This window comes from Dryobates pubescens, chromosome 6 (genome assembly GCF_014839835.1).
Source record: "Dryobates pubescens isolate bDryPub1 chromosome 6, bDryPub1.pri, whole genome shotgun sequence".
NCBI lineage: Eukaryota > Metazoa > Chordata > Aves > Piciformes > Picidae > Dryobates > Dryobates pubescens.
This window is the reverse complement of record NC_071617.1, coordinates 32,618,050-32,630,134: the sequence shown is the minus strand read 5'-3', so window position 1 is coordinate 32,630,134 and position 12,085 is coordinate 32,618,050. Positions and strand designations below refer to the sequence as shown.

Sequence of the window (12,085 nt, the reverse complement as noted above, 5' to 3'; positions counted from 1 at the left end):
CTGTTAGTCTTAGACTTACAAATCCTCCTTTATAAAATTGCATTTCATAAATTCTCTTGTTTTGTATGTGTATGACTGCATCCTTGCAATTTCTGGATGTTTTTCACAAGAGGGTTCTAACTCAGGTGGCAATTCTTGATGCTTTCTCACACTGTTCTTTTTGGATGAGAAGACAGAATAAGCTGTAATGACATGACAAGTACTTAACTTTTGTCAGAATTGCTGTTCTTCTTTGTAAATCTGTCAGCAGCTGCCAGTTCCCTCCAGAAAGTGAGCATGAACTCTTACGTTCATTAATTTCAGGAGGTCATCATTCCTGTGTTTGGAGGGATCTTAGTTTCTCTCTTTTCACTGTTGCTAAAGAGAAGTGACCTCAATGGTTTTTGAGAGGCATTGATACATGCTATTTGTTTGTTTCTTTGTTTATTCCCTTCCATCCATCCCCCCCTTTCTCTCTAAACTTGGCATTTGTAATATCTTTGTAGGTGGTTTGTCCAGATTGTAGTGATGATATCCCAGTGAAGAAAGACAATATTCTCGTTCGGTCATTCAAGGATGGCAAATTGTGAGTAGAAATGTAGAGCGTGGTAATTGGAGGAAAAAAGCAACAAACCAGACAAGTAAAATGCAATATAAAGTGTGTTGGGTAAAATATTAATAAACTCATTAAGTTTTTGCAGGGATTTTTCTAATGTTTAAAAAACCCATTAACAGCCTACCTTGTGATGAAATTAATCTTGAACTTGACATCGTTATTAATGATGGGATGCATAAATCTATCTATGTATCTATCTTAGTTTTAATTTCATTGTATCAATGGTGGCAAACAAAGCAGTATTTCTTTGAGAGAAGTGGCCTGAGGCTCTCTCTGGCTCTGCTTGGAATAGAGCATTGCTTTTCAGAGATGTGTCCGTAAGCTTATCCAGGAGTGGGTGGGGGTGTGTGCACGCAAGCACGTACACCACAACATATGTTTAGCTCAGCCTAGACTACAACTGCATATTAATTGTATTCTTTGAAAAGAGCTGTATTACTACTCAAAGTAGGAAAGAAAAAGAAACCTAGAAAACCAGATTGTATGATATTTGCAATAGAATAAAGAACTTTGTGTTCCAAAGCTTGTGTTGGTCAGGGAGGAGGGTTGATGTATGACAATAGAATTCTTTTTTTCTAGGTTTTAGTTTAAAAGTTGTATCTATTTATTATGCTTGGTTCAATTTAACAGATGGTTTTGCAGAAAGGATATTCAAATATTGCAGTTTCATTGTGCTTTAATTGCTTAGTAGGTCTAGGCTGTCACTTTACCATTTGAGAGTTACTCAAGCATCAGTGCGTATCACTAGGGAAACACACGTAAGCATGTGCACATACCCCCACCCATAAAGCTGCAGTTCAGATTTGCTTCCTTCCTAATAGCTACATTAGAAACAAGAAAGTATGTGATTCCTTTGATTTGAAAGTATTCCATACTGACAACTTATACTAATAGACAATTATGTTTCAAGCAAGGCAGGCTTTTGTTGTTTGTGGGTAGTAAATACTTGATAAATTAACATGAGCTTTTTGTTAAATAATAGAGACTTGGGAGATTCCAGAACCTACTTACTAGTGGAAGGAGAATACTTTCTTTACTATGCAGTGAATGCATATGGATGGTCTAATCAAATTTATGTAGAAGTGTTGTTTTTTAATCCATTAACCAAATAAACTGTACCAGATTGACACTATAGAATTATCACATGCTGCTTCTGTATGTTTAGTAAGTGCATTATAGTCTTAGTGGTAGCTCTGCATGATACTGTTAATTTAGCTTTTAAATTTTATTTTTCCTTTTTTTTACACTTCCTAATTAATCTAGTGTTTCTGTGCCAAGAAAAGATGTTCGGGAGATCAGTGAAACTTCACCAAAGCCTGACGCTTTGTTAAAACAAGGTAAAAACAACTTTATACGAGAAAACGTGTATGTATTTCCTTTTGTTGCGTAAATTGAACCCAGTGTATGGTACAGCAGTTCATGTCTCAAAAATGCTGAAGGATCTTTTCTTACAGTATAATATATTAGAATAGAATAGAATAAACCAGGTTGGAAGAAACCTTCAAGATCATCGCATCCAACCTATTATCCAACACCACCTAATCAACTGAACCATGCAACCAAGCACCCTATCAAGTCTCCTCCTAAACATCTCCAATGACAGTGGCTCCACCACCTCCCCAGGCAGCCCATTCCAATGGGCAATAATTCTCTCTGTGTAGAATTTCTTCCTAATCTCCAGCCTAAACCTCCCCTGCCACATCTTGAGACTGTGTCCTCTTGTTCGGGTGCTGATTGCCTGGGAGAAGAGACCAATCTCTGCCTGTCCACAACCTCCCTTCAGGTAGTTGTAGAGAGCAATAAGGTCTCCCCTGAGCCTCCTCTTCTCCAGGTTAAGCAACCCCAGCTCCCTCAGCCTCTCCTCACAGGGCTTGTGTTCCAAGCCCCTCACCAAATTTGTTGCTCTTCTCTGGACATGTTCCAGCAAGTCAACATCCTTCCTAAACTGAGGGGCCCAGAACTAGACACAGTACTCTAGGTGTGGCCAAAAAAAACCCCACTTCTGAAAATCGAGAGGAATTGTTAAAAAGCCCCAACTAACCAAATATAAAACCCCACAAATATACCTTAACCAAACAGAACCTAAAGAAATAATCCCCACTCTAGTGTACTTTCAATAAATGTCTACATGCCAAACAAAAGAGATCACTCGTACAGCACACATTGGCTTTGTAGATTTAGTATTCATCCATTTGTATTGACCTCCCTAGAGTTATTCTCACTGTCATATCCCTGATAGTGCCTTTATGCACTCTCAAGAAACTGGAATTGTGGGCTCATTCGAAAAGTTTAAGTTTGTGCAAACTCAGAATTACCTTTTGCACATTTCCTTCCTCTTCCTCCCTTCAATATATATAAACCTGTTGTAATAGGGATTCTTCCAACTGAATTTTCATGTGTGTCTTAGTGTAGAAGATTTGTGCCTGTAGATGATACTAAGGTGGTAATAATCCTAATAATAGCTTTGAATAATTTGATCTGCAGAGAACACTAGGCCATTTTGAATAGGTAAGGCATATAAGAGACTGGTCAACATGAGGTAGTGATTAAGGTTTTCTTAACGTGGGGGTGGAACTGTTAATTAGTAGTCCCCCCATCCTCATCTCACCTCTGAGTACTTGTTTTGATGAGAACATCCAGTCAAACTGATACTTTCTGCAGTGCTAACAAATGTTGGTCTTTTTATAGCTTTTGACCAAGCCCTTGAATTCCTTAAGAATCGAACTGTTCCTAGTAATTGGAAAACAGAGCTGAAAGAAGACAGCTCCAGCAGTGAAGCTGAAGAAGAGGAAGAGGATGAAAAAGAAAAGGAGGATAACAGCAGTGAGGAAGAGGCAAGTAAAGTTAGTAAAGAGCATAGATACACAGCTGATAAATATTAGTGTCTTGCTAATTTTTAAGTATGTCTTTTTAACATTTGGGAATGTTTAATGTGTTAACATAAGCAACATTACAGTCTTTTGAGCTTTCAAAGATTTTCTTTAATGAAGACCAGTTAATGTGAATATATCAACTTGAAAAATCTAATAAGTATCTTTGTGTCACTAAGCAAAAAACATGTAGTCAAAAGACTGAGTTATTAGGGACTAATGGAAAATAAAAATTAAAACTCGGAGATTAAGATCCTGTTTAAGAAGCTTTACAATGCTGATGTTACTGCAGTGGCAGAAGGGGTTACCTTACCTACTAGGGACTGAGCAGGGTGAAGAAGGGTAAATATTGGTGTCTGCTGTCACATGCATATTGTTTTTCTGAAATAAGAAATGTTACCTTTCCTTGCATGTATTTGTAGGTGGAATTTGCCTGCTAGCTGTGAAAGGTCTTGCTGTTTTGTAACTGGGAAGATCTATGCAGTTAAATAATATTTTAAGTTCTTTCTAATATGTGGTGCTTAAATTATCTTTGATAACTGTAAAACAAAGATTCCTCTTGTTTTCTTTGAAAATATATGGAATTACGTCTTGCAACTGTATGTAAATCCAGACAGGCCTTTTCTTTGCCATGTGTTGTTTCCATCAGTTCTACTGATGTAGAACTTTGAATTTCTAAGGGTGGTATTAATTCCTGGGCTATGCCAGTCATGGCCCAGATGAGTTTCTGTTCACTTTCCCTTTAAATAAGCAGTTGTTTGCCTCTGCAAGACTATGCAATATTTTGATTACATTTCTGTTGATAATTATATCTAACTGACAACTATTTCAGCATGTTGTGAATATTGGTTCTTCATTTTTTGCCTTTTTGTTCTGATATATCCTCGAAGTGCATTTGATGGAGACGAAGTAGTACAGAATAAGGAAAAAACCCTCATTGCTAATAGTTATAACCTTTCTTGACCTTATTTTCAGTCATCCATGTCTTTATTAAGTAGCTTCAGTAGATATTGTGAAGTTTTGGCTTTGATCCCTCCCCCCTGCCCCATTTAATAGTGATACTTTGTTTATTTATTTCTCAACTATCTTGCTTTAACTTTAAAGACAATGTGTTTGGCCCCTTGCTTCAGGATAGGTAAAGCTTCAATATTTAGTACAAGATGGCTGTTGAATGGAAAAAATAAACATGGAATGAAAATACACTAAAAACAATGATATGCTGAACAACTTTTATTTTGGGAAACTTTGCAGGCAGTATTAAAAAAAGAAAATTAACCAGCTTATGTTTGACATACTGTTTTAAAGTAACTTAGTCATCACAATTTTTAAGAATTCTGATTGTATTACTACCTTCTTGCTACTAGTTAGGGCAAAAATTTCCTAAGGAAATTATGAGGTATTGTGAAATAAGACATAGTGCTTTGTTATAAAAGTTTACTGTTTGTTAATCTTTGTAGTCTAATGCAAAGGTTTATTGGTTCAATGAAGTGAACGCCCAAAATATCCGTTGTTATTTCAGTTCTGGGATTGATCCTGCTCAGCACATGTTCAGCTGGTGCCCTGTGGCAGTATGCATGCAGTGCCATTGGCTGTGGTTCGCCAGTACTGTGGATTAGAGCTCCAGAGAAAGTGCGAGCACCGTTTTCTTTCACTTCACCCTGAAAGTAACAGTGTGTCTAGGCAGCGAGTCACTTAACTGCAGCAGAAATGTTTCTGATATGATCTCTCGATCATTACTAATGGTGTCTCCCAGGTTTTCTGCATAAATGGACAGAATTGAGAGTACATCTAGATTGACTGTATCACTTAGAATACTAAAATCCGAAACTGAATTTCAGTGTGTTCTTACTGTTATTATTTTATAGATTTTGGAAAGCTGGTTGTAGTTTATAAAATTTAGTTCCATGTGGCTTAGCACTGACAGCAAATGACTTCTTGTATAGTAGTCTTTTGCTGATTACAGCAAACCAAAGTTGGAACATTTGAATTGTCATTGACGTGTGTCTTAATGAAGAACTGTAACTTGAAGTGCTGATAATTTTCTTGTGCATTGTTTCAAACAGGAGGAAATAGAGCCGTTTCCTGAAGAACGAGAGAACTTTCTTCAGCAATTATACAAGTTCATGGAAGACAGAGGTAGGCATTCTAATCTTTGGCTTGTAGAAGCTGAAGATAGCATTACTTAGCAGTACTGTAAAGAATTGAATCTGTGAACTAGTAGTGCTTTGCAGTTCATTTCTGGAACCAGTGGACTGTGTTCATCATTTTTCACTTCCCTGGTATTTAGAAAAGAAGTCTGTCCCTTGACTCTTACCGTAAAATACCATCCTTTATTCCTGCTTTCTGAAATATATGGATAGTACCTCATATATCTGGGCATATTTTCTGCTATGTAATTTCAATGTGTATAATGAAACCTATAATATCCTCAATCATTAATGTCTGCTCAGTTTATAACTTCAAAATACTTAAAACTCAGTCACTAAGTCCTATGTCTTAGGGTCATGGAGAAAAGTATTTACCTCATGCTAGTTTTCTGGTGTGAATCCTGATCACTTGAATGCATGAGCATTATCAGTAAGGTAGATTGAAAAGCTATAAAAAGCAAATGCCATCTATTACATTAAACCTTTACCAGGTATTGATACATTGCAAGAAAAGTACAATGTCTGTGGAGGCAGAGGTAAAGGTGTTCGCATTTAAATTAGTATTGAAACTAGTTTAATTATTATCTTGCTAATCATATGTGAAGATGAGTTAAGGAACTGTTTACAATGTGGTAGCTACTGCTAGTACAGTAGCTTAGGAAGTTTCAGCTCTTAGAAGCATTGTGGGATTTGTTCCTGGGGAGGAATTTCTTCTGGTTGTAGTGAAAGGACTATCCTGGTATTATTAGATGTAATTGTTTCAGCAGGTGAAATAAAGGTATGTGTAGTACAAATAGCAAGACAAGCTGTTTCATTTGTGCACACTCAATAATATGTGGAAGAATGCGTAATTACTGAACTACAGCAGAAATGAATTACTAAGACTGTTGAGTTTGTTTGAAAAAGTTGGTTGAGAAAGCACCAGATGCATGAAGTGGTCAAAGAGGGGTGGCATTTTTGATGCTGTATGGAATAGTATAGCAGTACATGTGATGTAGATTTTGTGTTATTCTTAAAAATGAGTCCAAAACACTGTCTTTGTTTGCAGGGACTCCTATTAACAAACGACCTGTATTAGGATATAGAAATTTGAATCTCTTCAAATTATTCAGGCTTGTACACAAACTTGGAGGATTTGATAATGTGAGTATCAGTATGATGAGTATTCCAGAGCCATAAGATCTGAGAACACTGTTTATTTTTTAGTAGTGAACAAGAATCTTAAACAGACACTTTAGACATCTGAAAATTGATTACTACGGCCTTGCAAGACAATGTAACTCTGAGAAACATGATTCAACAGGAATCAGAAGGCAATTATGTTATAAATAAATTATGAATCTACTCAGTGTGTTTGATTTATTGCTGCATAAAATCAGCCAGCATTTGTAGTTTTGTGATAGTTCAAGAAACGTGATGAAGTTGTTACCTCAGAAAGTGAAATGTCGCTGCTCAAAATCTCAAAGACAGGGCGTCTAGTTTAACATCTGATGGGAAGTCCTTAATTCCTATCTGTTCGGGACAGTGTATAGAAAAATGTGCTGACTGAGATTAGTGGGATTGGTCTCAGAGCAATAGTTGAAGTATATGGAATTCACAGTGAAGCAGATTCTGTTACTGATTTGGTCTTCTTCCTGTAGATGTAGTGTGTCACTTGAGAAGGTATCTTTGTGCAGTGACACTTTCCTGATATGCAAGAGAGGATCTTGCACTTGAATATTGCAGTACATCTGCTCTGCCTTCACAGATGCTTAAAAATGAGCACATCACACTGTCACAGAACTGTGACACCAAAGGGCATATTAAGGACATAATGAAAGATGGGCAGCCACTCTATCTGGTGCAGTGCTGCCAGGGTTGAATGTTGTTGATACTACTTTGAAATATTTTTTTTTGTCCAGTTTAATTAAAATTCTATCTCTGATAGGTAAAAAATACTGTAAGCAAAACAATTAGGGACTAATTTTTCTGATCTTTGTACTTTCTTTCCTTTTTTGTATTACAACCTGGAGAGGAAAGCCTGCTTACTGAAATGCAGGAATACTGAACTGCTTGAAGTAGTTACACCAAATTACAGTATGCATTGCAGAGAAATACCATATGTGTGATGAATAGTAATTTTATTGACTAGAGGAAATGATTTACAGTTATTTTCCAAAGTTGTAAACTTTGACTTAGTCTTTTTTGTGTCAGTGAGTTAATTCAAAAACCATGACTTCATTTTCTTTAACAGATTGAAAGTGGAGCAGTGTGGAAGCAAGTTTATCAAGATCTTGGAATCCCTGTATTGAATTCAGCTGCAGGATATAATGTTAAATGTGCATATAAAAAGTAAGTAATAAAACTGTAAAGCTTGTGCTAAAACAGAACTGCAATGCACTGAAGTGGTCCTGCGGTAGTGCTAATACACACAGTCTGTAACGTTTTGGTTACATAATACATGTTTTTCAGCTTCAAACAAGCTGTTCATGTTTTGTTTCTGTAAGGTAGTATGTTCATTCTTGAAACAAACTTGCTTATCACAAACAATTTTGTTTCTTTTAGATATCTCTATGGTTTTGAAGAGTATTGTACTTCAGCTAACATTGAATTTCAGATGGCATTGCCAGAGAAAGTGACGAGTAAGCCTTGTAAAGACTGTGAAAAGGAAAAAGAATTGAAGATGCGTGAAGAACCAGAGCAGGAATTAAAAGAAATAACAGTGGATAAGGAAGAACGCAAGCAGGAGGAAGTAGCAATAGTACAAGAAGAAGAAAAAAAGTTAGCTGAGAATGATAATGAAAGTAAAGAAAATGATAAGCCCTCTGTTCTGGTAAAATATTTTAATGTTCGTGTTATATCGTGTTTATGAAGTCAGGTGGGGTGTTGATAACTGTGAGTTCATGTCAAGATTGAAATCTCCATAAAGACAACAAACATGCTGTAAACCTAATTCAGAACAACACATTTGAGCCGTATTTATCCCTAGATCCCTGTTTTAGAGGATCATGATGCCAAAGTATCTGACTTGGTAGGAAGCAGCTGCAGCATTCCACTTGTTTGGTGGCCTCCTGGGTCATAAGGAGACTAATTAATGTACAGCTTTATTCTGATCTGGGTAGCATACACTCACAGCTAACTACAGTGTTGATATTTTTGTTTTTCATTTAGCCATGTTTTTAAGCCCTCATAAATCTTGCTTTTTACTTCTTCAGTCCAGTGAAACCAGTGAAGCTTTACAGAAACCTGGGCCATATGATACACACAGTAGTTCAGTGATCCAGAGGGACAAATGTTTATAGCTTTTCAAAATCCAATGTTGAGTCTGTGGCTTTAGCAAAAGAAGTCCCAAGGCAGTAAGCTGAAGTGCTGTGCTGTGCAGGTTTAGCAGTTCACTCTGGAAATTGTGTAGCCCCTCAAATTAGTCTGCAATGTAACTATAATGCTTCTGTGTGTGAGTGGCAGCCAGCCCTATCAGGCTTCTGGTAGTAACTCTGGGGTGAATACCATGTAGGCCAGTACTAATACCTCCATACACTAACCACTGTGAAGTGTACATCTTTGGGATTGCTCTGGAATTCAGCTTTAAGAGCAGCATGCCTGTGCTGTGGCAAAGCTGGCTAGAACACTGGCTGCAACCTCAAAATCCATTATGTTTCAGATTTTCAGAACAATAATTTTAGAATAAGACTCTAGATACCTTTTTTTTTTCCCCTCTTATAACTTCAGTGTGTTTTGTCTGCATTTTCATAAATCCTTTGTGTTTTTATTTCACCTTGTATGTTAACTGAAGGTTTTATTTATGCTAGGGAAACAAAAAAAGTTTGCCAGATACTGTATATACTCAGCCTGATCTGGAAAAGGACTTAAATGTAATCAAAAGTGAAGATGAAACCAAACTAGAAGATAAAGAGGAGGAGAAGATTAAAGAACTAGAAAATCCTATGGTAAATGCAGATGCTGAAGAAAAGGAAAAATCAGGGTAAGTTACACTATTTAGTAACCATCTGAGGCATTTGATGTGTGTTCATTGAATTTTACTCTTTTAATTTGAATGTCAAGTCAGACATCCCTGTTGTAAGTTAAACTTGTTTTTTTTTTGTGTAGCCATGCGTGTTCCTAACTTTGTCATGGTTTGGGGGGAAAAAAGAAAAGTTAGGGGGAAAAAAAGGGAAAGTAGATGAAGCTTTTAGAGTCCAGGTCTAGCTACTTACCAGCTGAGTGCAAAAAGAACTTGGAAAGCATAAGATATAAGAGAAAAATATAGCAGCCATTGCCAGTAGTATTTGTCTACTTAATTTTTGGTACAAGTATATAATGAACTTGTGGTTTCCAGCTTTTGCTGGCAGTGGTGTGTTATGTGGTTTCCAGCTTTTGCTGGCAGTGGTGTGTTATGGGTAACATGGGGAAAAGATGGAAATAACTTGCATTGTTCAGTAGCAGCTTTGGCATGTAGTGGGCGTGATGGATGCTGGTGGGGAGTCTCTTGTGGAGTCTCTCAGAGAGGAGTTTTGAAAGTAGGAGATTAAAAAAATAGGGATGCTCAGGGCATAATCAGGTGTGTTTCCTTTATGGAATGGGCAGGTTTTCCTATTTCAGTGGAAAAAAAATATACCCAAACCACAGGTGTTTATCTGCAGTCACACAAAAAAACCAACACATAGTATCATAGTATCAGTCAGGGTTGGAAGGGACCACAAGGATCATCTAGTTCCAACCCCCCTGCCCTGGGCAGGAACACCCCACACTAGATCAGGCTGGCTACAGCCTTGTCCAGCCTGGTCTTAAACACCTCCAGGGATGGCACCACAACTACCTCCCTGGACAACCCATTCCAGGGCTTCACCACTCTCATGGTGAAGAATTTCCTCCCCACCTCCAGCTTCATTCCATTCCCCCTAGTCCTGTCACTACCTGATATCCTGAGAAGTCCCTCCCCAGCCTTCTTAGAGGCCCCCTTCAGATACTGGAAGGCCACAATTAGGTCACCTCGGAGCCTTCTCTTCTCCAGACTGAACAGCCCCAACTCTTTCAGTCTGTCCTCATAGGAGAGGTGCTCCAGCCCTCTGACCATCCTTGTGGCCCTTCTCTGGACATGTTCCAGTGCATCCATATCCCTCTTGTAATAGGGACTCCAGAACTGGACGCAGTACTCCAGGTGGGGTCTCACCAGAGCTGAGTAGAGGGGGAGAATCACCTCCCTTGACCTGCTGGCCACACTTCTCTTGATGCAGCCCAGGATCTGATTGGCTTTCTGGGCTGCAAGTATATATAGTATATAATATAAAGTTTAAACCAGAAGAGAGTCCTCATTAACCCCCGATGTATTAACTATTTACATTCTTGTAGTTAGCACCCTCACAGAGTATAATTTCAAGTGATAACTACACAACAAAAGGCCATTACAGGTCAAATGAAAGGTCTCCTTTAATACGGCATCTTGTCTTCAACAAAACTGGTAACAGATGCTTAAGGGAGAAGCTGTTACAAGAGGGAGAGCAGGTAATGACACCTCCGTGTACTTTCACAGCAGTCTATATGTCAGGGGATGACTCTTTTCTGTGCTTAATACCAGCTGTCATCTAACCACTAATTCCCTTGTTCATTCCAGTGATCTTTGCTATTTAGTGGATCAGCTGTCTTAATCTTCTCTCTAAATATCATTCACTCTTAATGCTTTTTTCTGGCCCATTAAGAGTTCTGACAGAACTTCTTAGCTCAGTGTATTGAGTTCTGATATAATTGGTAATTTTGTGTTTGGGTGGGTGGGCTTTTGGTGGGTGGTGGTTTTTTATTTTTTTTTTTTAATTATTAAGGGTTTTGATTTCCATATAACAGGTTCTGGAAGGATCCTTCTCTGTAACGTTGCTGTCTTCTTAAATAGTTTCAGTGAGGTGTTTGGCAATTCCTGTAACTCAGAAATGTGAGACAGAGGAAAATTGGGGTTTAACTGAACTCAGTTAGGAAGAGCCTTTTCTCTATGGATGTGATTTTTGTTTGTATCCTGCATGATATATTTCTTTTCTTTTTTAAAGACTAATGGGTGGCATTTTGTCACATTTGCCACTTAGAGTGAGCTAGTTCAGTTGTACTGTAACAGGTTTGCTAGATTTTCAGAATTAGAAAACAGATTTTACAATGATACTTTCAAAATGCATAACTAAGTAGATGGAAGACTTTGCAGTGCTTAGAGAATGGCAGTTTTCCAAGTTCTTCAAGTTGTACATTTGTATGCATGCATGCTTGTGACATTACTTTCTGTTTATGTAATAGGAAGGTACATTGGCTTCATACTTAGCGTTCTGCTATAGTAAATGTTACACAATTATAAGCTGCATTAATGTTTCAGTAATTCTTTTAATATGATTAATGTCCATTTGGGTTATTTATGACATAACAAAACTTGTAAGATTTTTTTAGGATTTTTATCTAGCAAAACAGCAGAAAACTAGAAAATACTCTTCCCTTTCAATTTTCTCCAACTCATGTGATCG

General features: G+C 37.5%; 1 protein-coding gene across 2 annotated transcripts in view; it reads left to right on the top strand.

Moving 5' to 3' along the window:
- ARID4B (AT-rich interaction domain 4B) overlaps nt 1-12,085 on the top strand; it is an 85,144-nt gene that overhangs the window by 45,905 nt on the left and 27,154 nt on the right. For both annotated transcript variants that reach the window (XM_054162273.1, XM_054162271.1), the window contains exons 9-16: nt 486-565; nt 1,859-1,932; nt 3,284-3,429; nt 5,529-5,601; nt 6,661-6,755; nt 7,846-7,943; nt 8,157-8,424; nt 9,401-9,573. In XM_054162273.1, the coding sequence (XP_054018248.1) occupies nt 486-565; nt 1,859-1,932; nt 3,284-3,429; nt 5,529-5,601; nt 6,661-6,755; nt 7,846-7,943; nt 8,157-8,424; nt 9,401-9,573 (1,007 nt within the window). The remainder of the gene's footprint in view (nt 1-485; nt 566-1,858; nt 1,933-3,283; nt 3,430-5,528; nt 5,602-6,660; nt 6,756-7,845; nt 7,944-8,156; nt 8,425-9,400; nt 9,574-12,085) is intronic.